Source organism: Pocillopora damicornis, chromosome 5 (assembly GCF_964200805.1).
Source record: "Pocillopora damicornis chromosome 5, jaPocDami1.2, whole genome shotgun sequence".
Taxonomy (NCBI): Eukaryota; Metazoa; Cnidaria; class Anthozoa; order Scleractinia; family Pocilloporidae; genus Pocillopora; species Pocillopora damicornis.
This window is the reverse complement of record NC_142674.1, coordinates 19,372,721-19,398,497: the sequence shown is the minus strand read 5'-3', so window position 1 is coordinate 19,398,497 and position 25,777 is coordinate 19,372,721. Positions and strand designations below refer to the sequence as shown.

The 25,777-nt window shown below is 38.0% G+C and overlaps 5 protein-coding genes across 6 annotated transcripts; 1 reads left to right on the top strand and 4 right to left on the bottom strand.

The window, feature by feature from the left end:
* Positions 1-511: 511 nt before the first annotated feature.
* Positions 512-3,005, bottom strand: LOC149045853 (uncharacterized). Its single transcript, XM_089207225.1, has 3 exons — positions 2,703-3,005; positions 1,687-1,971; positions 512-1,387 (listed from the first exon to the last, which is right to left on the bottom strand). Exons 1-3 carry the CDS (start codon positions 2,873-2,875, stop codon positions 1,102-1,104), a joined length of 744 nt encoding a protein of 247 aa, XP_089063351.1. The 5' UTR covers positions 2,876-3,005; the 3' UTR covers positions 512-1,101.
* Positions 3,006-3,210: 205 nt separating this feature from the next.
* On the bottom strand, positions 3,211-6,158 carry LOC113679421 (uncharacterized). 2 transcript variants are annotated; one of them, XM_089207224.1, is made up of 4 exons: positions 6,059-6,158; positions 5,629-5,773; positions 4,518-4,799; positions 3,211-3,712 (listed from the first exon to the last, which is right to left on the bottom strand). In XM_089207224.1, exons 2-4 carry the CDS (start codon positions 5,733-5,735, stop codon positions 3,424-3,426), a joined length of 678 nt encoding a protein of 225 aa, XP_089063350.1. In that variant the 5' UTR covers positions 5,736-5,773; positions 6,059-6,158; the 3' UTR covers positions 3,211-3,423. The 2 variants fall into 2 exon arrangements, with proteins under 2 accessions (XP_089063350.1, XP_089063349.1); XM_089207223.1 differs by lacking the exon at positions 6,059-6,158 and having other exon boundaries at positions 5,629-5,935.
* A 2,531-nt stretch (positions 6,159-8,689) lies between these two features.
* On the bottom strand, positions 8,690-14,014 carry LOC113667812 (uncharacterized). Its single transcript, XM_027183670.2, has 4 exons — positions 13,859-14,014; positions 12,046-12,178; positions 10,738-11,013; positions 8,690-9,985 (listed from the first exon to the last, which is right to left on the bottom strand). Exons 1-4 carry the CDS (start codon positions 13,896-13,898, stop codon positions 9,721-9,723), a joined length of 714 nt encoding a protein of 237 aa, XP_027039471.2. The 5' UTR covers positions 13,899-14,014; the 3' UTR covers positions 8,690-9,720.
* Positions 14,015-15,085: 1,071 nt separating this feature from the next.
* LOC113667814 (translation machinery-associated protein 7-like) lies at positions 15,086-17,751 on the bottom strand. The gene is made up of 4 exons (XM_089207222.1): positions 17,658-17,751; positions 17,513-17,568; positions 16,290-16,377; positions 15,086-15,380 (listed from the first exon to the last, which is right to left on the bottom strand). Exons 1-4 carry the CDS (start codon positions 17,671-17,673, stop codon positions 15,346-15,348), a joined length of 195 nt encoding a protein of 64 aa, XP_089063348.1. The 5' UTR covers positions 17,674-17,751; the 3' UTR covers positions 15,086-15,345.
* Positions 17,752-17,862: 111 nt separating this feature from the next.
* Positions 17,863-21,853, top strand: LOC113667810 (ATP synthase F(1) complex subunit gamma, mitochondrial). Its single transcript, XM_089207221.1, has 8 exons — positions 17,863-17,941; positions 18,027-18,061; positions 18,746-18,877; positions 19,028-19,246; positions 19,725-19,860; positions 20,151-20,221; positions 21,185-21,340; positions 21,675-21,853. Exons 1-8 carry the CDS (start codon positions 17,889-17,891, stop codon positions 21,776-21,778), a joined length of 906 nt encoding a protein of 301 aa, XP_089063347.1. The 5' UTR covers positions 17,863-17,888; the 3' UTR covers positions 21,779-21,853.
* Positions 21,854-25,777: the final 3,924 nt, after the last annotated feature.

The following is a 25,777-nucleotide window of genomic DNA, read 5'->3' as shown; positions in this document are numbered from 1 at the left end:
CTTTGCGCATTTCCTAGCCGTCTCACGGCAGAAATCACCAGAAACCCCAACGGACACACAAGGAGTGTGAAATTTTCACATTTCGGAATATTTGGTGTTGTAAATCAACCATATTTCGCTTCCCAAACTATTCCGTTTAACGTATTAAGTCAACAGTTCCTCGCGTAACCAAACACCGCGTAACACAACGCGTGACGCTTTCATGAATAAATACATACGTGTCTGAGGATTAATCTTTCGTCTTTCTCGAGATGTGAGCTTGGGACGCCTCTGCTCAAACTCCTTAATTGCAAGCGCAACAACAACCCCAAGAAACCTCACCCCACCACCCCGGGGCTGTAAGATTGTAAGTAAACGCGTTTTATTTTTCGACCACAGCTAGGCGGGTTACCTCACCTACTTGGGGTCCCACACCTAAACAGGCCTTAGAAGCATCTCTCTCGAAAAAGTGCCCCACCCCCCCCCTCCCTCGTCCCTCACTTTCTTAAATAATAGTCATTAAAAGGAAAACTTGTTTCTGTTGCCTCTTTATTTATAACTTTTTGAGCTTCAACTACAGCGGAAATACGGGTTAATAGTTTCTTTTCTATTAAGTCACCTCATGTTCTTGCTGTTCATTTTAATTTTTGTGCTATTGCCGTGCTCGTGGTAAATACCATAAACATCCCAGGAACATCTAGAGCATTCTCTAGTCTTCGAGGAGTAGCAATTTTAGCAATTTCTATGATAATTAATTAAGTTATCAGGATATTTTTGAAAAGTCGACGATGAATAAGCACCCTCTCTATTAAGCGCCCTCCATCCAAGAAGCGTTCTAAAGACTTCGTAGAGCTGAGGTTTCGAGCGTTAGCCATTCATTGGAATGAAAAGAAGAAGGGCTTACGCTTGAAACGTCAGCCTTATAATTAAAAAATAGAAATAAAAAAATTGAAACTTCAATTTTACAAACTCATTATGGTGCCAATCTACATCACTATAATTTACATATCTGTTCGACCACTGTGTCCAGTGCTTAAAGAAGAAAGTTACAGTTAAATCTTAATGCATGACAACATAGTTATAAAAATCTGGAAATGCCCCGAGAGTATCTTTTTGATTCTATTAAACCTTAGGAGCGAACAAGAATGACACAAGGGGAAGAAGAAGAGCCAGCGATGCATTAATCTTTATACCAGCGGCTGCACTGACGTCTTTTCGATTGAAGGGATTTTTTATGTCCCTCACGCCACGGCACTGATCATTTCCGGTCGCCCCAGGATCCCGATTGTTGGCGCAGAAAGGATTGTAGTGGACCAAATCAAACTTTATCGCCTCGAAGAAATCAGAAGGAAATTTGCAGTCGGACTCAATGGCCTCCATCCAACATTTTTTTGCTTCAGCATGTTCCCTGTTGAAATTAGGAAAATAAAAATAAAAGGCAGGGGAGACGGAGGGGGATAAGTCGTCACTGACAAAGTATGAGGGGGGAGGGGAGGCTTAAAAATTTGACTACCAATCAGGGAGGATCAATATAATACTACAGAACCTCAGCAGGGAGATCAGGTAAATCTAATCGTGACACAAACAAAATCCTCCTATTCCCCACCCCCACCCCTTACGATAAATGTCAATCTGTCTCTTTTGTGAAGGAGAAACGATTACATTACATATTAACATTGAAATACTCGATGCAAAATTATAACTTACTCGCAAAGAGTGGCGTCTGATCTGTCAGCCATAAACTTATCATGGAAAGTTTTTAAACACGTTTCTGTGTTATTCACAAACACACTTGAGCAATGCCAGTCCAGTCTGCGTCGATCCATGGGAACGAGAAATTCACCCAAAAAGGCCTCGTTACACATGTGGTCCTCGCTGATGCCTGCACGTAACGAATCATCCAACGTCATGTTGAATATGCCGCTTGGATACTCTCTGCCACAAATCTTGTTCGACATAATAATGCAAGCTAGGGTTTCGTTGTACTGAACTCTGCAGTAGAAAAGATGGAAACACTCGTCTCAGGCTTAGGATTGCCCGAGCTTTAGCCATTTGGAGTTCATTGATTTGGAGTTAAAATGGCCGTTGAGGGTAGGAGGCGGGGGGAGGACGAAAAGATCCTCACTCCACCAGCCCTAGTTTTTATTCCTTTTCTTTCCCTGAGGGAGGAATATTTCAAGATTCTGCTTTCTTTGTCTGCTAAAAGCCGCCAACCACAAGTTTCTTGTAGTCACGCAATGCTTTGTTGGATACGAATTAATCACAAAATGATAAGCAACATCTACACAATTATGCTCTGATCGTTTCCGGTGATTTTCAACAAATTTCAGCTTTTCTTTTCTCGACGAAAACATAAACTGAAGGTTGTATTCTGCCTGTCTGACGCAGGAAATAAAAATAGAAGCTACCTCTCGCGCGTGTTTGAGGCAAATCGAAAACGTAGAGCTTCCCAGACAGGACAACTTTATCTATAATAATGGCTAATAACATTCTAAAAACTCAAGCAAAAAGTCGGGGCATAAATGTACGAGTCTTTTACAAGAAAGCGATCGCAGAAGTTCAGTGCCATCAGGAAATTGTTGAGCTGAAATTCTTCTTCGTCCTTTCAAGTAAGCACCTCCACGCTCCAGTTAAAGTCTGGACGACTTGAAACCACATTATCAAGATTTTACACCTCAGCAATGACCAAAACCCAGAAAATATCTTAGACGTAACAAACTTACCCACAGTCTCCTTTGGGGTCATTTTGAACGTTTTTGACGAATTGTGTCTTGCACTTTCGCGTATCGCAGAGGTACTCCGTAAGAGTACAGTCGGTGAAGTTAGCCAAGCTGATCTCAGCATAGCTAGTGTTGAAGAAAACTGAAACCAAGAAAAACAACGCCTTGTAGCTCATTCTGGACACGCTGAGCGCCTTTCGATCTAGAGTCGCACAGGGAGTTGAGGAGGTATTAGAATTCCTTCTGTATATGTCAAGGTAACCGAAAACGAACTAGTTTACCGTGAAGCGATTGGGTTGATTGACCGCTGACTCAAATCGCAAATTCCTCGAGTAAGCGCCCACGCTCGAATAAGCGCATATCTGTGCAAGGTTGAGCATTTTTTTTGGTTCTATTTCGCCTGTTCTCCCCGCTCCTCTCCCAGCTCCTCTCCCGGCTCCTCTCACACAGGATAGAGTTTCTGATAGGGTCAACTATTCATACTGCATCGGTCAAATACACATAACATGTATTCAAAGCTAAGATTTTATTTGAACAAGCTCAGTAGTAATACAGTTAACTAAGGAACGTGCTGTTTTACTTAATGTCAACTTTAACAGTTCATATTCTGTTGTATGTATATTAAAGATCACCCGAGAGTGTTTCGCTGTTTGACCGCTGTGTCTTGTGGCTACGGATGAGTAATAAAAATCTGGAAATCCCCCAAGAGAGTTTTGTTTTATTCTTAAACCTTAAGTACGAACAAAAATGACCCAAGAGGAAGAAGTAGAGCCAGCGATGCATTAATCTTCATACCAGCGGTTGCACTGACGTCGTCCTTTCTATTGAAGGGATTTTTTATGTCCCTCACGCCATAGCACTGATCATTTCCGGCTGCCCCAGGATCCCGATTGTTGGCGCAGAAAGGATTGTGGTCGAACAAATCAAATTTTATCGCCTCAAAGAAATCAGGAGGAAATTTGCAGTCGGACTTAATGGCCTCCATCCAACACTTCTTTGCTTTGGCACGTTCCCTGTTGAATTTAGGAAAAGTAAACATACAAGGAACCTCTCGTTATTTATTGCGGGGGGGGGAGGGGCGGGGAGGGTGCGGGGAGGTGGGGAGGGTGCCGGAGGACTTTAGGGGGTAATCACACAGTTATCAGGGGGAACGGAGGGTGGAATCAGTCGTCACCAACAGAGTATAGAGAGGGGACTGTAAAGAATGGACTGCCAATTGTCTGTCAATCACGGGGGAGTGAGGAGGATCATAGAGATACTGCAGAGCCTAATGGGAAGAGGGGGGGGGGTGTGTAAGGTAAATTTTATCGTAACATAAACAAAATCTCCAAAAATTCTCCGTCCCACACCTGTCCCTAACTAAAAACCATGCTGAAACTGGCATAAAGATAAGAGCACTCGCCTCTTTGATCTAGAGTTGCTCCCAAATTTTCAGCAAGCTTTTGAAACAATCCTCTTTCCCTTATTGAAAATGTCTAACCAAGAAATTAGGCAAAAAACATTGGTCCGTATTCGACCGTTGTCAAACTTTCTGGGTGCACTTTTTCTTTGATAAACAGCCAATGAACGCTCTTCAGGGACCGGTCATTATTCATCGTGGGGGGAAGGGATGGGGGTGATGGATTTATGGGACATTACGTGTTTTTCAGGTAGATCGAAGAAGAATGAGTTGTGGCTGACAGAGTATAAAGGGGGAGAGACTTTTAGAAAATAGACTGCTAAGGCGATGAAGAAAAAAATTTGACTTCCAAGGCAATGAAAGTGACCGGTCCCTTTAGTGACTGAGACTCAATTACTCGTTACAAAATTACTACTTACTCGCACAGAGTGGAGTCCGATTTGTCAGCCATAAATTTTTCATGAAAAGTTTTCAGACATGCTTCTGTGTTGTTAAAAAACACATTTGAGCAAAACGGGTCACTACGCAACTCCATGGGAACGAGAAATTCACCCAGAAATGCTTCGTTACATATATGTTCTTCTTTGATGCCTTCACGTAACGTATCATCAATCGTCCTGTTGAATGAGTCACTCGGAAAAACCCTGCCACATAGCTTGTTTGACATGATGATACAGTCCAAGGTTTTGTTGTACTGGACTCTACGTACCGTATGAAGGAAACAACAATCAGTTGAGCATGCGCAGAGGTTAACCAACATTCAGTAATTACTTACTTATCGCCTAAGGAGGAGGAGGGTGGGTGAAGGTTTTTTTTGGGGGGGGAGGGGTGGGGTGGCACATGGTTTTTAGGGGGGGGACGGAGGGAGATCAGTTATCGCCGACAGAGTATAGAGTATTATGGGGACCTAGAATAATTGACTGCAATTAACTGTCAGTGAGGGAAGGGGTGAATCACAAAAATGTTTATGACACTTATGGGGGAGTCAGGTAAAATGTTATCGTGACAACCAAAATCCTCTGACGTATCTCTATGTGCCCTTGAGAAACAGACCTCTGCATCTAAAACCTTACAGAGACTTAAATACATTTTAGCTAACGCCACTCCATCGCTGGTTCTGTTTATAAAAGTAGAAAGCAAGAACAGTGTCGAGAACTTTCAGCACTTAGCACGTCTGCTCGTGGTACGAAGGAAGTTGGAAGAATCACCCAAATCTGGATATAAAAGAATATTATGGTATTTTCCAAGGTGACGTATGAAAATTACCCATTGTCAAAAGGCATACTATTAAAATATTTCTCTAAGGGAATATTCATTTGCATAAACTGATTAAGAACAGTCACTTCAGCTTTTGTGCATACCAATTTATTGAACCTTCGCATTAGGCCAGTTTTTTTAAATTCAATTTTCAAGAACTGATTTAGGGCGTTTAAAGATAGCTCTCAATCTATATCTGAAGAGAGACTTTTTAAAACAAAAGACCTCGGCTTAAGAAACGTTTCTAACTGGTGTTAAATCAAACATACTCACCCACAGTCTCCTTCGGGGTCATTTTGAACGCTTTTGATGAATTGTGTGGTGCACTTGCGCGCGTCACAAAGGTACTCCGTAAGTGTACAGTTTGCGAAATCAGACATACTGGTTTCCGCGTCGCTGAGGTTAAAAAACACCGTGACTGGAACCAAGAAACACAGGATCTTGTAGCTCATAGTTTAAAAAAAAAACAGAGCGCCCCTCAGTTGAGGAAATCAAAATGACAATAATGACAGCAACAACAAAGTACTAAAAATGACCTCTGATTGGAAATTTTAAAGCAATAGGCTGTTAGGCGACCAGGCTGTGGCCTTTGACAAATGATAGGAGCGCGCGAATGAATGAATTTAAGACATTAACTATGGTGACAAAAGAGCAGAAAAAATGCACAAGAAAGGGAATAAAAAGTAGAATAACTTGAAATAACCTTTTTTAAAAGGATGGAATAATGTCTGGGTAAAAGCTTCGATCTTTTGTCTGCTTCATAAGTTATGGTAATACGCCATGACTCGAGAATTTTTACTATCAACGTCAGTATCTAAGCAACTCCGCAAACCCAATGGCCTGCAGACGCAGGCACAATTTTGGTGAGCGAGTGTTCAGTATTTTCTTAGCGAAATTATGGCTGCCATCTTTCATTTTAATTGCATCGGAAGGCTGGGGAGAGAAAGAAATTTTTACCAAGGGGGTGGGTGACCGTCAAGAATAAGGAAGGGGTGGGGGTGGGGGAGGTAAATATTACATATTTCACCTTTCCCCTTCCCCTCCCCTCGCCGCTGTCTTTATCTCCAAATCAAACATGGCCGGTTGAATAAATGATCGCGTGTTTCTTAGCATTAACTCGCCCTAATAAGACGCCTGCACTGCAGATTACACATCCAACAACAGTCAACTGATATCAAGTTAGCGTTAATGTCAAGTTCAATTTGGGGAGGGGTAAGTGCGTCGGATACTGATATTGATGCGATTTTTCCGTGTATGATAATTACTAAAGTAAACAACTCTTCCGTTTACGAAGAAAAAATTGATTTGCGGGTGATAAATGGCTATTAGCTTTAGTTTTGCATCTGATCTGTTCATAAGGTAAGGTGAGAGTTAATAATAGGAAACGGGAACGTCACTTAACAAACGATTTGGTGAGCGGAACAATTGTACACATGTGTTATAATTCACTGTAAATTTTTTTGTCCCTCTGCAAAACAACAACGTGAAATGACCAAACTTTGGGTTGTCTGGAGAACGTGAACAACAACGGCTAATTTTTTAAAAGTTCCCATTTCTAATTCAAATCTGTGTTCCATATTCAGTTTCGAGATACTTATAACAGTAAGAAACAAAATAAATGACTGTAGAGCGTCGCGCGATTCGTGGGTGTTCATTTGTTAGCCGACGTTGTCCACGGCGTCGCTGACGTCGTTTCTTAAACCAACTAATGGGACAGAGAGGTTCCTAGTCCAGCCCCTAGGATATGTCAGTTTCCCTTGTAAGTTATTTATAGACTCTCATAAAACGGAAAAGGTTACTTCGATCTTATGTTCGCGAAGTGAATAATAATAATCATCCTGAAATGGCGGAGAGAGTAAAGATAGCTTTATGGATGAATGTGACACGTTAAAAGAACGAAAAGGATATTTCTCAACAGAGAAATGATAATCATTTTCTATGGGTGGCGTGAATTTTCTTGACCAATCACAAAGAAAAGAGAATCACACCCAACGGACTCACTCTTGCCTAATGCAAACTAAATATTATTTTAGACTACAGTACCTCAGTTTTTGAGCGAATTGGTTAACATAGGCGCGTTCAACACTCTGGATGAAAATACTTGAAAAAAAAAAAAGAATTTGCATAAATTAAGCATCAAAACTTCTCGTAGGAAAGAAATACATTCCTAACAAAATTCAGTGTAAGCTAAATATTTTTTTTGAAAGTGCCAACGTGAAAATACTTTCAGAATTTTGGAAACAAAAATCGGTCTTGTGCAGCCATTGCTAAATTTAGTGTCAATGCCGGTAAATGAATGTCACTATGCTGCAATCTCTGCAAGGGAAAGTCACTGAATATGAGATAAATCCCCGCACGTTTGGTGACATTCGACTGAAACAGACTCGGAAGTCTCTTTGCAGCAAGGTTGGAAAATAATCCGAAATGAGGAACGAATCGTCTTTTAATTTTGGCCTAAGAAAACAATAAAAAACTTAAGATTCGCCTTAAGAAATTCATGATTAATACAATGTACGGAACAATGTTTTGAAGATGGTGAAGAAGTCGAGAAATTATCCTTGAGTTTAACATCTGAAAGACGCTTTTAAATGCGCGCGGATCGAAACTCTGGATTTTCTCTCCAATCATTTCAGTTGAGAAAGTTGGTGTACAAAGCTCCGATGGATGGAGGGGTTCTTCAGCTACCTTCTTCTTGTCTGCCTTTTTTCTATTTCTGATGTCGGTTGAAGCAAATGTTTCGCAAAGCTTCTTTTCAGAAGGGTTCAATAGACATGTTAGATGGTGTTGTTCTACATAAAAGAAAAAAGCCCCTTAACGTGTTAGCTCTTAAACAAAAAAAAGCTTCTACCTCGAACCTTACAGAAATGTTTTAGAACAGCTAACAGCAAATGCAAATCTCCTCAAAAATAAAGACTAATTATTTAATTGGTAACGTCAAAAAAATTTACAAATACTTACAGACTTTCAACCTACCCAAAATAAATGCGAAATAATGCAAAAAAAGCATCGTTAATTTAGAACGCCGATCCAAATGCAAGGAACTTTGTTTGAAAGGAAGAACTGAGCCTCAGCCTAATTGTCTTTTGAAACGAACATTCAAAGAATCATTATTTTAATTTTTTGGGATAAAGTAAAAAAAAATTTGTACTTATCCGAAACATACTACTTATTTCAAGGAGTTTCCTGTTAGTTATTCCCTCGCAAACAACCAAATTTATTTTAGGAGCTGTTGGAAATTTTTCTCCAAGTATCGACTTTGTGTTTGTTGTTACATCATGGAATGAAACATCAGTCCCCCATTTTTCATAATTATTCCTTCTCAATAACAAGGATGTGCTTCTTCCAAACTTTATTATATTCTTAATCTGTTATTATTAATATTCCATGTCATTACTCATAATATCGATCTAAAAAGGGGAAGTATTACCTTAATAAAAAACCTTTCCTTTCTCTTTGCCTCTCTCTTACTTCATATGACTTAAAAACAAATTTAAAGGAAAAAATACTGATCACATATATAGTCATTGTATTGTTCAGTTTGCAAACGGGAAGCTTGGAGTATCCGATATTCATTTATACTGACGCAAAGAGGCCAGTGTTTAGTGACACAAAAGAACAAAACTCTTTACCTGATTAAACAAAATGAGGTACACTTCCTTTGAATTTACATGAAATATCTAACTCTCTTTTCCTCTTCCGAGGGAAAAATACACTTCGTTCCCAGGGTCCTCTTCATTCCCCCCCCACGAGGGAAGAGGAAGAGAGAGGACCCTGGAAACAAAGTTGGTTGGTTTTGGTTGCGCTTTCTGGTTGGCAAAATGATGCTTTGCGAGACGAGTTTTAGCTTGAAACCAATCACAGAACAAAATAAGGAAATTATCGGAACATAAAGAAAACCAGGTGAAGAGTTGACGAGAACCAAAGCCTGCACTATAGTTTTTTAAATAACGAGAAACTACAATGCTATCTAAATGTTGTAATTGCAACCCAATACGCTAAGCTCCAAACATAAAAATACACTACAGAAAGATGTTTTCGTTTTGTCACGAGAGTGGGACAAAGAAAAAATTCTGAGTCCACATGAGGAATCAAACCTCAAACCTTCGGATTCCGCGCTTTGATGCTCCACCACTGAGCCACTGAGACTCCACGGTGAGCGAGGTCTTTAAGAAGTTCATATGAAACGCGTCCTGCATACTGCTAGGATCAGCAATGTCGATAGCGTAATGTTTGTAGATAGAAATAAGAGAGATGGTCAGTTTTGAGCTCGGCAAAGAAATTGATAGAATTTCGTAAGGAAAATTATCTGGAAAAGTATCTTTGTAGCTAACGCAATTAAGTAATCTCGGAACTGGCCTCTCAGTTTTACATGTTCGCCAAGAATAACGCCAACAAGAAAGAAAGCACAAGTGCCTTGAATGCGCTACTTATGCGACCAGCGGATGAATCTCTAGTATTTACTACCACGTCATCACATATTTCATTGCCAGTCGCCCCAGGATCCCGCTTGTTGGTGCAGAAAGGATTGTGGTCACTAAGACTCAGATCAAAGATTTCCTGGATCTGAGAGGGAAAGCTACAGTCAGACTTCATCAGATTCTTCAGACATTTCTTTGCATCAGCTTGTCCCCTATACAAATAAAAATAACTCAGAAAAAAATGTCCTCAACGACATGGGTAATCTTACATGGGCTCAAGTGAGTTTGGCCAAATGTAGGCCCTTCTCTAGGGTCCAGTCTTCAATCCCAACTCTTGTGAAGTAGATTGCGAGTTCTTTTTTTTTTGGCCTAGATGTTCTTTATGTACGCCAGTGTGGAGAAAGTTGTTTCCGCTCAGGTAGTTTGAGCCTAAAATGGCCCCTGCTAGAGTTTTTGCAAACTTAAGAGATTTCTAGCAAGGCTCCTAAGATTGCTTATCTTGCATGTTGAAAAGAAAGAAATTTTTACAGCATTTGTAAAAATAACCTTTAATCCAGGACTGAAATAAGTATTTGAAAAACATGATTCGAGAAAATTATTACAAATTAAAACTTTGGCCATTTTATGGGTACGGTTAAACCAAAATGACAAAAATGACATTGTGGTAGAGGAAAACTTTTAAGGTTAACATTTTTTACGACTAACAGTTAAAATTTAACTGTCAATTTTTACTCCTAATAGCTAAAAATGTTTTGCCGCTGTAGGGCTAACGAGTAACGCCATTGAGACCTTGTTGAAATCATTATCTCTAAAGGCTGGGGGGGGGGGAGATGACGTTAGGTGGGGATTAAGGGGGGTGACGGGAGTTTATGAAGTTATCCCAGGGATATACCTGTTATTTTGATGAGAGAATACACCCCGACTCGCCCTCTGAGGGAACAATGGCTCACTAACTGATACTTACTTGCAAAGAGCAGGATCCGATGCATTTGCAATAAATTTTTCATGGTAGTTTTTCACACAGGCGCTTGATTCGTTGTTGAAAGATCCGGAGCATGGCAAAGTCGGAAGCAATTTACCAAAGATGTTGGCTGGGGTATCTACAGCGCCTTTAGTGCACAAGAGATCTACTCCGAAATTTTGTTCAATCTGTGCTTTCAGGAGACTTGATGGCAAGTTGGCATCAGAGCAAGAATTCAAAGTATTTGTGGCACAATTGAGCATTTCATCGTGTTGAGCACTAAAATGTATAAAATGTATAATATTATTTAATTGTTAGTTGATAATTTTTCCTTCTATCCAATCATTATGAATGAATAATGTAGTTGATTGATCGATCAAATGATAGGGAGGGGAAAGAGGGTTACTGCGCGATACAGGATTGAGTATTTTTTAATTTTTGATGACCAGAGAAAATACGAAATTAAAACCCAGTGAACTGGCATTTTATGCTTTTGGTGATACAAGAACCTTCAAGTTGTCTATCCAATTTTTCCGTGATGCGTTATTTCTACTTTTTGATGAGTGTGAAACATGCGCAGCCCTTGTTGGAAACTGTATGATACGTTAATTATTCTTAAGTTGATTGACATTTATGAGTGATTTCGTTAATCCATACATAACCAAACAAACATGTATGCGACACGTGTTTTATCGCCCCATATATGACACTGTTCCACGAGCTTACAACGGAACGTTTTTGTGAGTGTTTCCTACGAATAAGCCGCGAGTTGTGAGTGGGAGTTAACCAAAGCGTTGTAGTAAAATCGTTTAATCAAGTGAATAAGCCGTGAGTTAGGGCCTGTTTACATGGAGGTGGGGACCCCACGTAGGTGAGGTAACCCGCCTAGGTGGGGTAACCCGCCTGTCCATAAAATTTCTTATTTTATCTTGATCACGTTTACATGATAGGTGGGGTGACCCGGCTAAGCGGGTTGCCCGGTCTGCCAGGTGGGGTATCCCTATCAGCCGGGGTGACAGTTTGCCATGTAAACGTCTCAAGGTGGGATAACCCGCCTAGCCGGGGTCGCGCTCATGGCAAAAAGCTCAAAGGCGAAACATGTATGTTTTAAAACTTTGTATATTTCTGAAGAAATAGCAATTTTATAGTTCCTTTTACATCGCTAAATTTTAACAATTACCAAATTACACTTTAAAGAAAATATATCTCACTAATCATTTCTGACAAATAAAAAAGTTCTTTCTTCTCCGGATAATTTTCGTTGCACAAAGGAGTGGTCCTTATTGCCGACAAGAATCAGTAACAACTTACCTACAGCTTCCTTTGGGATCCTTTCGCCGCTCTATAAAGAAGTCTGTCTCACAGTTACGTGCTTTACAATAGTATTCCATAAATGTGCATTTTCCGACGTCCGGAAGCGCTGCCTGATTTCCCACAACAAATACTATTGAAATCCACAAGAGCAGCGTTACGAGATTATGAAATTACATAACATTTAAATGGACAAAAACTATATCGTGGGAAACCCAACAAATCGCTCTTAGTATCTAATGTATCCTAATGCTTTTATCAACTGAGCTCGAGTGGACATAATAACGCTACAAATTTTTTTATATCCTCTCTAAAACTATATCGTGGGAAACCCAAAAAATCGCTCTTAGTATCTAATGTATCCTAATGCTTTTATCAACTGTGCTCGAATGGACATAACAACGCTACAAATTTCTTTATATCCTCTATCCAAATATTGCGTGATGCAGATCGTCACGCAGATCGTCACGCTGCGGGTTACAAATTTGGATGCGTATCCGTGCATGTCAAATTTATGTCCCAGACAATGCCTGCACGTAAAGAGAAATTTCGAGTAAACAAAGAGAGTAAGAACATAATGATTCCAACATTCTAAACACAATGTATTTCGCGATTTTAGTAATTACTGAATTCAACTACCAAAGCAAAATGTACAGGTTTGCTTTTACGCAATGACGAAATGCCCAGCAGCTGGGCAAGGTCTCAAATTGACCAAATACCCGGCAGTCAAAAATTTTCACGCAATTTCCGCTGGAAGGTTCTTTCAAACTTCTTGAGAATATGAAGTGTTTGTTAACGAATGTCAAGCGATTCCAAACGTTACACTGGTTTTTTAGTGGACAAACTCTCCGAGCTTGTGCATACCATATTATCGCCCGGTTGTCGAGCGATATTGTAGTGTGTACAAGCTCGGAGAATTTGTTCACTAAAAAAACAACTAACTTTTTTAATCCCTTGACATTTCTCAACAAACATCAGATACTCTTAAGAAGTTTGAAAGAACCTTTCGGTAGAAGTTACGTGAAAATTTTTTTACTGCCGGGCATGTCGTCTATTTAATTTGAGACCTACCCCGCTGCCAGGCATTTAGTCACAGCCTTGTTGTTAAGCCAGAATCCGTATGAATGAGATTTAATTTCAACTGAAACGAAAAAAAAAGATTTAGATGTTAATGAAACAAGGATAAATCATCATCTTAATTGAAAGAAGAGATATTTCAGCTTATTTTCCGATGGGCGTACGTTCGAGTAAAAATTAAATCAACGTGATGGAAATTATGCAAATCATCTCTTTCCGACTCTTTCTTATCCATGAAAGTTCGTTTAGGTAATGAAAATTCCTTTGATGAGAAACATTCTTTGAAAAAAAACAAAAAGAAAGGAAGCTACAGAAGAAATATCACAGACAACTTCCTTTATTCGACGAGAACCATTCCTTGAAAAACAGTGAAAGAAAAGTACAGAGCTAATATCACAGACAACGCTAGCGCTCTTAATTTTGTCGGTGTGGTTTTGTTTTTCGGGCTCTCTGAAATTAGCTGGGAGTGCCAAAGGTTTACACAGCTTCGAAGAACTAACGAAGACATACGCACTAAAATCAGTTTTACACGAATTTCTCATTGGTTTAGTGGGAAAAGTTCTGTACCGGTCGAAATTTAATCCTCGAATCGTACATAATACGGCCATGCATATTCAATTTCACGAGATCTCAACCAAAGGTTGAAGCGACTCGCCCTATACCTCCTAGCGATCAATTTAGAATTACTTTGTATAGTTTGCTATAGTAAGCTTATAGGTCAGCGAATTTTACCTACCCAGGCCAAACGTTGCAGCAAATGGAATCAAGAAGGTCATCTTCGGTTGCTCGATTTCACTATAACCAACTCGGGTCCTCTGTGCATAAACAAAACAAGCAGCTGGGTGTCGGCTCAGGATGGCACAAGTGATTCTAACGAAAGTGATGCGCGCGCATTCGTTCAAAGCAGGGATTGACGCTACTATGTATTATCATTTAGCCATCGCTTCACTCATTTCGTCTCTCCATTCTTGCTGTTGCAAGAACCGTTTAAGAGGCTCGAATAAAACCTTGAAACTTCGCAGTCCTCGATCGAAATGGTAACTCTTTTCACTACTGTTCTTGGAGATGTCACGCAACGCCTAAAGAACACTTGCAGAGACAACTAAGACATTAGGGAGATGCATTTGACGATTGATATGCCTGAAGAAGCCCGGTAGACAGATATTCTATTTTTTTCCCGTAACATTAAAAAAATAATAACTTAATGCCTGTTATATCAATGCCTTATCAAACGATAACAAGATGCGTAATGGTGTCATGTTTTACTTTAAGCAGTGATTTCAACACGTGTTAGCCAGGCAAGGGCGGCCTGGTCGCCACAGTTGAGTGGTGTTTTTGCATGTCTTGTCTTTTTCACTAAGTAATACCTAAAGTTTTTTTTCACACTTAGGTAGGAAAAATGTTTTTTTTTTAAAGCAAGTAAGTGTTCATAAATTTCCTAACATTGACATTTTTGGGCATTTTTGAGTATCGTGCATTGAGTTTTAGACACTTTGATATAATTAAAATCTTTTGTTAAGCAACTTTTTAGGGGTAAGATTTTAGCAGCCTAGTAGCCAATGATTAGCACAATGCAATTTTTTCGTAAGTATTTTCATGCAAAGGATACAAGGTCTCAGTTGAGGCATTACTTTTCTTTCTTTCTTTTTTTTTCTATCTTATCTCCTAAGAGTTTTTAAATGTCTCACAGGTAACAGAAAAAATAAAATTTACGATAAATTCTACACCCTTTCACTTCCAGGAGTGAGGAAAAAGGAACCACCCCATTCAAAATAAATATACTTGAAAGCAGAAGAGTGATGTTAAAAGAGAGAAAGAAAACTGAGGGATTTGTTTGATTTAGCTCCAAAATCCCAGAGCTAAAATGTGTGAAATATATGGCAGAAAGTACAGAGAATTGATAATTTGATCTTAGAGGTCAAAAGTTGTGTGGAAAAGGGGAAAAAATTCTCCACTCAAGTACTTAAAACAGCAAAATAATAATATCAATAAAAAAGATAATAACAATTGTAATAATAAAAATATGATAATAATAATCATTGTATTTATCATAAAGGATCAAAGAAAAAACATTTTAGAAATGAAAATCATGTTTATCTATAACTTGGTTACTAACTAAATGATTGCCATTGCCTAAACTATTACAGGATATACAAGTTCTGTACAAGGGACAAAACTGGGAGATCCTTGTTTTGGACTTTGTGCAGGATAAATAATCCAATGTCATTTCTTTCCGGATTTTTTTATACCACTTCCACCTGGAAAAATAAGAAAGATTGTATCAAATACAATAAACTATTAATTATTTAAGCCCTTAAAGTGACTAAAGTCCAATTTCTCCTTAAAGTATCTCTCCTGTGTCAAATATTGAGGTCATGAGAATATAGGAAAAGATCTTCAACTCAAGAGGCTCTTGATTTTTCAACAAAATCTCCTTAACAGAACCTTCGGAAATGTCTGACAACAGTGTGGAGAAAATGCATACTAATATTTAATTGCAAAGGGTTATCATTTTCCTCTGTGAAGCAAAACTTTTTCAGAAAGGTATTATGTAAAGGGATGATTTTTTGCAAGAACAAACTTAAGTAAATTTTGTTACAAATTTGTATTTTGATTTATTTCACTAGCTAGAATTCATTTCATAATGAAAGATTCTTAGGGAAGCCATCATTTCTGTTATTTCCATGATCCTAAAGAATGATTCAGCTGTATTACTGTAACAAGAAGTTAGATGATAGTCACTCTTAGGATTTATTAACCCAAGCCTTAACATCCTAATATCAGTATCGATTTTCTCAATACTCCTCTCTATACATCCCTTTGGTACTGACAAGGAGAATTTATCTAACAATCAAAGCTTCTTAGGTTGGCAATAATTTTCTTTTATTCTCACCACTGTACTGTAGGATTTATATGTGGCAGTATTACTGTAGGAAGAAATTAGATGATAATTACTCTTAGGATTTATTAACCCAGGTCTGACACTCCAACATCAGTATCCAATTTCTCTATACTCCTCTCTATACATTCCCTTTGGTACTGACTGGGAGAATTTGTCTCACAATCAAAGCTTCTTAGGTTGCGAACATTTTCTTATATTCTCAATCATGTTGGTTTAGCAGAATTATTGTTGTAAGAAGAAACTAGACACTAAGCATTGCTCATACCCATTGGTCCTTTCTGAGCTGCTTTAGCCTTTGCTTGTTCCAGTGCCTTTTTATCAGCCTTCATCTTCTCCTGGTGTGCCACCTCATCCTAAAAAATTGCTAAAAAAATTACTATAGGTAACAACATGATTTTGAGTACAATTTTGTGTGAATAAGCTCTTGTGAATTTTTTTGTAGAAGCCCATAGGGCAAGTGCAATTTGTAGTTGTTGAAGAGTGCTTATTACACCAAACTGCAAGAGAAATCATTTTATTACTTGTTAATCATGTACATGAAAAAATATTACAGAAAGTTGAAACAGAAAAAATTTTGAAAGCATGCATGCACTTTTTGTAATTTGCCCTCGTGTTACAACTTTGCACTCATATAACTTGAGAATGCACTTGTTTTCAGCCAATCAGAAGTGTGTTATTTTTCAAATACACTATTACCCTTGTATACAGCATGATCAGAAACTTAAGGTGTCCGCACCAAGTTCAAATTCTATTACTTGCTTCTCTGGGATAGGTTTAATAACCTAATAAAATGATTAACATTCCCAAGATCTTATTAGTAATTCTCCTCACTGTCTGCCATACAATTCTTATGAAGTTAGTTCTGGAAACTTTGTATTGGATCAACTGATCATCCTTTGTTGATGTTTCTCCTAACTTGTCTGTTTGATATTGTATTGAAATTGTAAGGAGAAATTATTTCTTGGTCACTGATGGGAGTTAAGGGGTTAATCTGAAAATCTATTCCACACCACGACTACCTCTTAACAGTATACCTCCTTAGGCTCTACAACAGACCTTCATACAACCCCTCCCCCCAATGAGTTTCATCCCACTACCCCCTCCCCCACAGCCCTTCTACATGACACATTCTAGAAGCTTTGATCGAGAGGAAAACGAAGTTTATTGTATTTCTGAAAAAATGTATAGTCTTAAAAATGAAATTTTTGCTTGCGCACCATAGAATATGAAGAAATCAATCTGCCTTCTAACAGCTTTTCATTGAAAACCCCTTTAACTTAGATGAGCGCCCATCAAAGAATGATCGTGTGTAGCCCTAGAGCTGTCTCACATTTATCCTCACCATCGAAAGGCAGCGTATCTTTTGATAAGTAACAAAAAATTAAAGACAGATACAACTCAAATTAGGGATAAAATTGAATTATAACAGCTGCACGCCTAAGTATTTGAACGAATTTGTCGTTCGATTCCTAACATGCAAAATTGTACCTCATCCAGTTCCTTCTTTTCTTTCTTGGGCTGTTTGAGTGGTTTTTTCTTTCCTCCTGCGAAAAATGGTAGATCAGTGGACTTCATAATAGAATCAATTAACAACATACCAGCAAAAGAAGTCGGAACTTAATCTAAAAATTACCTTCCCGACCCGACATTTTCACCCCTATTCCTTGTGATTTTCGAAAATACAAAACGTGTTCAATTTAATTGAGCCTGCGATAACAAACTTTGATTTTCTTAATTAAGTTCTAATTGGTCAAGTCATCAAATTCTAATTTTTGACCAATGATATTCTGTGTTGTAAAGCGATTGGTTAGTCAGCGGTCCAATAAACCCACGTGACCGAGTGAGGGACGCACAGACATCCAAGATGGCGGCTAACACGGTCTTCATTCGAGGAGCTGTTTTTAGGCCAGCATCATGGTGAGAAACTGAACTTTTACGGGTAACGGATATGGCAATTTCCAGATTTTTCTGAGTGCTGTATTTTTCTGTTCTTTTTTTGCAGTCCAGCCGTAAGGAACATGGCAACATTGAAAGATAGTAAGTTAAAATATCAAACTAATTCACAAAGTTTGTGTTGATCGAGCGATTCGATGTCGAGAATAACTGTGTTCTTGCTGAAGTTGATTGTTACGGCAATAAAGGGATAAGAAGCCTTAGGTTCTCAAGAAGAAAAAAAGATTTTTCACGTAATGAAATCTCTTTCACAGTGGATGTTTCTAAGAGAGTAATCACAAACAAGCAATTTGTGTTGCAGCGCACAAATATTACGCCTCCTCGTCCGGAGAGATGTGAAATTTGTCAAAAATCAATGTATAAATATCATAAGTTAAGGAGTTTAAGTGCCATGCAACAGTGTTTTTTTAGAAATTATGACATTTCTAGTTTTCTTACTTCGTTCCATGTGTTATTTTTTGTTCATTTTTAAGGTCTCAGTTACTTGTCTCTCTTTGAAATCTTATCTAATAATACTGTACTTGACCATTTAATTCTCAAGATCTTATTGTCAGTACTCCCTTCTAGCTGTTACACATTTCCTTGGATAATAGTAACAAGAATTTGTTGTTAGATCAAAATAACAACAACTGTCTGATTAGTTTAAGTATTCTCATTACATGTTTACTAGTCAGTAGGTGGATATTTTTGTGGATCACTTAAAGGACTTAAAGGGTTAACTGCATTGTGCCACCACTTACTCTAAAAACATTATGCTTTTCAATTTAGTCTCCTTGCGATTAAGGAGTGTGAAAAATATCCAGAAGATTACAAAATCCATGAAGATGGTATCAGCTGCCAAGTTTGGTAAAGCAGAGAGAGAATTACGTCCTGCACGAATTTATGGAGCTGGTGCTTCAGGTATGTAAATTTAACTGAATTTGCTTTGACTCACAATCTTGGGTCTTGAAAATGAGAACAGAGGATAGAGAAACAGTGTGAATTTTTGTACATGGACATGTGGACAAATGCTTTTGTTGATCTGATCATGGCTTACATGTTGTTCCTCAGCTTTGTATGATAAAGTTGAAATCAAACCAAGTGATGCAGACAAGACAACACCCAAAAACCTCATAGTTGTGATGTCATCTGATCGTGGATTGTGTGGTGGGATCCATTCTAGCTTGGTGAAGGCTGTTAAGGCTGCTTTGGGAGAAAAGGAGGTTGATGACAGCACAAAAATTGTGGCTTGTGGAGAGAAAGCAAGGCAGTTGTTTCTACGAACACATGGTAAGTGGATAGAATTTCAAGGAATTTATTGATTACTCCAGAGCAGGAAACAGTGTATAAGCTGAACTTTTTTCTGAAAATTTCCACAACAAATCTGGGGTGTGATTTATCTCTGAGAGCATCTGGTGAACATGCCACAAACTTGCTTAAATTAGCACTATCTGTGGCAATTTTCATAAGTGAAGTCTTTATAGCAAACTAACAAGAGGTAATTAACCCTTTAATTCCTGTGAGTGACCAAGACAGAATTTCTCATTACTATATCTATACAATATAATGCAGACAAGTGATGAGAATAAAGAAAAAAATCAATTATGGGATTTCTGATTGATCTGATACCAAATTCTCCAAACCAACACTGTACCCTATATATTAAGGACTGGGGAAGTTGTTTCTTATTGGTTTTGTTCATAATAAACCGTCTCCTAAAGATTTCTTTTTAGCTTTCTTTTTAAATATATTTATTATTGTTTGTTAGGTGACTACTTGCTGATGAGCTTTTCAGAGATTGGTAAAAAGCCTCCTCAGTTCTGTGAAGCCACCTTCATCGCCCAGGAAATCCTTGATAGTGGATTCCAGTATGATATGGGAGAGATGTATTATAACTGGTTTAAGTAAGTTGTACATATTCAGGATTGTTGTGTGGTGCCAAAAAAATTTACTGTATGAATATGTGGTAATCATCAGCTGGATTTTTCAGCTGGTGATCACTTCACAAAAACACGCAAAGCACCTTCTGTGAGGCACCATCTTTGAGCAGCCTTACTTTGAATTTCAGCTGGTAGCCTAATCTCTTAGCTTTAGCCCTGCATGTATATTCTTAATGGTACAAGACAAATATGAGAAATGTTTCAGTTCAGTATTTGTGAGTGAAAGACAAACAAAGTGGGTTTTCTTTCATCAGGTCAGTGGTTTCATACAAGACTCAGAAAAAACCACTTCACTCGTTTTATACTTTGAATTCTGTCTCAGGAGGTAAGGAGAATTACATGAATTTGTTTAATCATAATCAAGTATATGCATTTATTTCAATTGTGTGAGTGATTATAATGCAAACAATCATGCATTCTGATTGATCAAAGTGTGACTTACCTTAACACTATACCTCCTGTGGGTGACCAAGACAGAATTTCTCCTTACAATATCCATACAGTATCAAGCAGATAAGTGATCAGAATAAAGAAAAATATCAACAAGGGCACTGCTAGTTGATCCAATACCAAAATAATTCTCTAAACTAACATTGTTAGAACTGTATGGCAGACAGTGTGCAGAATTTGTGATGATATCTTGGGAATGAAAGGGTGAATTCAAGAGACCAAAGCAAGCAGATTATGAGACTGTGGCCATAATTTCTTTTATCTCTTTATTCTTTGAGATATCTTGGGCTAAAAGTAAAGAACATGCCTTGCTCTGATAATCTGTTGACTCAAATTTTCCCTACTTCCAACAATTGACTTTGTCATTTAATCAGCATTAGCACCCAACCAACATATGGCAGGCACAAGTGTGACCCTTGTCCAAGCCCGAAATTTTCCTAAGCTTCTTTTGGTGCAGTTTATTCAATAGAAATGTGCACTGTAGCTGTGAGGAAAATTGTGGTAGTTATTTGTTTATCATGTGAAGAATTTTCTCAAACAACTGTCATTCTTCTCAGTTTTACATTTTGGTAGCTTTACTTGTATCTCTGGGGCAAGTAACTCTTCGACCCATAGGAGTGACTCATGTCTAATTTCTTCTTACATTTTTACCCCGAATCAGTTGAGGTCAGGAGAACAAAGGAAATGATCACCAACTAAAGAAGCTCTTGATTGTTTAACAATTTCTCCTTAACAGCACCTTAAAAAATGTATGGAGAACAGTAAGGAGAATATGGCTACTGATGTTAGGGTGTAAAGGGTTGAAATTTAACTTTTCTTGTGGATTTTGGATTCTTAGACACTCTGAGTACCTATGATGACTTGGATTCTGATGCGATAAAGAACTACTCTGAGTTCTCCTTGGCTAGTCTTTTGTTTTATGGCATGAAGGAGGGAGCCTGCAGCGAACAGAGCTCTCGCATGACTGCAATGGACAGTGCTAGTAAAAATGCAGGTGAGTAAATTTTCAACACTCAATTGCAAATTGCTCAAAAGAGCTGGATAACGTGTTATCAATCAAACATGGCTTTTTCTAACTGATTTCTAATCCTAGCCATCCAAGATACTGGATGGTAAAATTGCAAATGAGCAATGGTTTTTTGTGTAAAAATTGCCCGTCTCTTGAAGCGTTTGCTATACCGTGCTCATTCAGTACTCATGTTATCTTCCAATATTCGTAACTGTTGTTCATGTGATTTGGTCAGAGAATGAGTATTTCAGCCCCAAAAGATCTACAAAAGAATTTCACCCTCATCAAAGTTTACTAACTGTCTCGATCTCTCTTAAAGGTGAAATGATTGACAAGTTGACTTTGACATACAATCGAACTCGCCAAGCTGTGATTACAAGAGAATTGATTGAGATCATCTCAGGAGCTGCTGCATTAGATTGAACTGAGAACAATTAAGTAATGTTTGTAACTGTTGAAATAAAGAAGCTTAGAGGAATGTTTTCATCCTTGACAAAATTTGTTCTTGAATTGTACTCACGATAATGCGTATCGAGTCATCTCCTGAAGGGAAATTTTGTGAGACTCGCCACCTATTGTGTTTTTGCTTGAAAATGCATACTTTTTTTTAGAATTGTTTTTGCCTTTCATCCTCACTAAAATACTGATGAAGTACAAACTGACTAGAAATCTCGAGGAAGTCATGAGGGTTTGGAAGCCGTATTCGTGTTATTAACAATATATATTGCACTTAATATTTGCCCCAAGTTTACACAACAGAATATGAAGCATAAAAGTTTAACGTTAAGCAGAACAACAAGTTCCTTTTAGAGCTGCACGACAACAAAGCTTATCCAAATGGAATATCAAATGGAATATCAGGCTACATGCATTTTCCCTACATTCTACCACTTGAATTTGAATGATTAACCCCTATCTGGTGAATGTAGCTTGCGTGGTGAGGTTCTAAAGAAGGGAATAGCAGTGAATGAAAAAAATACAAAACAGAAAACACTCAATTTTCTACAGTGCCTCTATGGCTTATATGTGGCTGATAGAACCTTTCGCTGTTCACCTGAAAACCATACAATCACCCCCCCCCCCCTCCCAAAAAAAAAATCCTCTGCGCCCCTCCTCTCTTGGTGATAACTGGTCACCTATTGTCATGGTCTTCCATCTATGTCCTGTAATTTAAGTGTTTGTGTCTAGCCCTCTCATAAAAATTTGATTCCATTCAAAGTTGTCAACTACCACAGTCTGTGGATAAAATGTTAACCCGTTAACTCCCAAGATCTATTTGTCAAAAATCAATGTATAAATATCAGATGTTAAGGTGTTTAAGTGCCATGCCGCAGTTGTTTTTAGAAATTATCATGATATGTCTTGTTTTCTTAGTTCGTTCCACGTGTTATGTTTTGCTCATTTTTAAGGTCTCAGTTACTCCTTGCGCTTTGAAATCTTATCTAAAAAGACTGTACTTGATCATTTAATTCTCAAGCTCTGATTGTCAATACTCCCCTCTAGTTGTTACACATATCCTTGGATGTTAGTAACGAGAACTTGTTGTTAGATCAAAGTAATAACAACTACCTGACTAGTTTGAGTATTCTCATTACATGTTTACTAATCAGTGGGTGCATATTTTTGGGAGAAGTTATCAGTTGATCACTTGAAGGAGTTAAAGGGTTAACTGCATAGTGCCACCATATATTCTAAAAGCATTATGCTTATCAATTTAGTCTCCTTGCGATTAAGTAATCATTGTAACTGTTGAAATAGAGAAGCACTTGGAGGTGTGTCTCCATCCTTGAAAAAATTTGTTCTTGAATTGTACTCACGATAATGCGAATCGAGTCATCTCCGGAAGGGAAATAGAGTGAGACTCGCCAAATATTGCGTTTTCGCTTGAAAATGCATACTTTTTAAATTCTTTTTGCCTTTCATCCACACTAAAAAATATCAATGAAGTACAAACTGACTAGAAATCTCGAGGAGGTCGTGGGGATTTGAAAGCTGCATACATGTTGTTAACATGAGATATTGCACTTAATAATTGCCCCTAGTATATTCAACGGAATATGAAGCATAAAAGTTTAACATTAAGCAGAACAACAAGTTCCTTTTAGAGCTGCACGACCACCAAGCTTATCCAAATGGAATATCAAATGGAATATCAGGCTACATGCATTTTTTCTACATTCTACCACTTAAATTTGAATGATTAACCTCTATCTGGTGAATGTAGCTTGCGTGGTGAGGTTCTAAAGAAGGGAATAGGGGTGAATGAAAAAAATAAAAAACAGAAAACAATCAATTTTCTACAGTGCCTCTATAGTTTATATGTGGCTGACAGAACTTTTCACCGTTCATATGAAAACCATACAATCAAACCCCCTCTGCCCCACCCCCAAAAAAAAACAATCCTCTGAGCCCCCCTCTCTTGGCGATAAAATTATAACTGGTCACCTATTGTCATGGTCTGCCATATATTTCCTGTAATTTAAGTGTTCGTGTCTAGCCCTCTCATAAAAACTTGATTTCATTCAAAATTGTCAACTACCACACAGTCTGTGGATAAAATGTTAACCCGTTAACTCTCAAGATCTAATTTTTAATTCTCCACTCGAGCTGCTAAACATTTCTTTGTAACTTAGTTATGAGGGTTTGATGCTAGATCAAAATAACAACTTCTATCGGATAAGTTTGAGTATTCTCATTACCAGTTTGTGGGACAATTTATGGATATTATAGGGAGAAGTTACATGTTCATCACTTCTGGGAGTTTAAAGGTTAAAATATCAGCCTAATTCACAAAGTTTGTGTTCATCGAGCGATTCCATGTCAAGAATAACTGTGTTCTTGCGGAAGTTAATTGTCAGGGTAATAAAGGGATAGGAAACCTTAAGTTCTCAAGAAGAAGTAAAAATTTTTCCCTTAAAAAATCTCTTTCTAAATTGATGTCTCCAAGAGAGTAATCACAAACAAGCAATTTGTGTTGCAGGGCACAAATATTACGCCTCCTCGCTCGGAGAGATGTGAAATTTGTCAAAAATCAATGTATAAATATCAGAAGTTAAGGTGTGTAAGTGCCATGCCGCAGTTGTTTTTAGAAATTATCATGATATGTCTTGTTTTCTTAGTTCGTTCCACGTGTTATGTTTTGCTCATTTTTAAGGTCTCAGTTACTCCTTGCGCTTTGAAATCTTATCTAAAAAGACTGTACTTGATCATTTAATTCTCAAGCTCTGATTGTCAATACTCCCCTCTAGTTGTTACACATATCCTTGGATGTTAGTAACGAGAACTTGTTGTTAGATCAAAGTAACAACAACTACCTGACTAGTTTGAGTATTCTCATTACATGTTTACTAATCAGTGGGTGCATATTTTTGGGAGAAGTTATCAGTTGATCACTTGAAGGAGTTAAAGGGTTAACTGCATAGTGCCACCATATATTCTAAAAGCATTATGCTTATCAATTTAGTCTCCTTGCGATTAAGTAATCTTTGTAACTGTTGAAATAAAGAAGCACTTGGAGGTGTTTCTCCATCCTTAAAAAAATTTGTTCTTGAATTGTACTCACGATAATGCGAATCGAGTCATCTCCGGAAGGGAAATAGAGTGAGACTCGCCAAATATTGCGTTTTCGCTTGAAAATGCATACTTTTTAAATTCTTTTTGCCTTTCATCCACACTAAAATATCAATGAAGTACAAACTGACTAGAAATCTCGAGGAGGTCGTGGGGATTTGAAAGCTGTATACATGTTGTTAACATGAGATATTGCACTTAATAATTGCCCCTGGTGTATTCAACGGAATATGAAGCATAAAAGTTTAACATTAAGCAGAACAACAAGTTCCTTTTAGAGCTGCACGACCACCAAGCTTATCCAAATGGAATATCAAATGGAATATCAAATGGAATATCAGGCTACATGCATTTTTCCTACATTCTACCACTTGAATTTGAATGATTAACCTCTATCTGGTGAATGTAGCTTGCGTGGTGAGGTTCTAAAGAAGGGAATAGCAGTGAATGAAAAAAATACAAAACAGAAAACACTCAATTTTCTACAGTGCCTCTATAGTTTATATGTGGCTGACAGAACCTTTCACCGTTCTTATGAAAACCATACAATCACACCCCCTCTCCCTCCCCCCCCAAAAAAAATCCTCTGAGCCCCCCTCTCTTGGCGATAAAATTATAACTGGTCACCTATTGTCATGGTCTGCCATATATTTCCTGTAATTTAAGTGTTTGTGTCTGCCCCTCTCATAAAAACTTAATTTCATTCAAAATTGTCAACTACCACACAGTCTGTGGATAAAATGTTAACCCGTTAACTCTCAAGATCTACTTGTTAATTCTCCACTCGAGCTGCTACACATTTCTTTGTAACTTAGTTATGAGGGTTTGATGCTAAATCAAAATAACAACTTC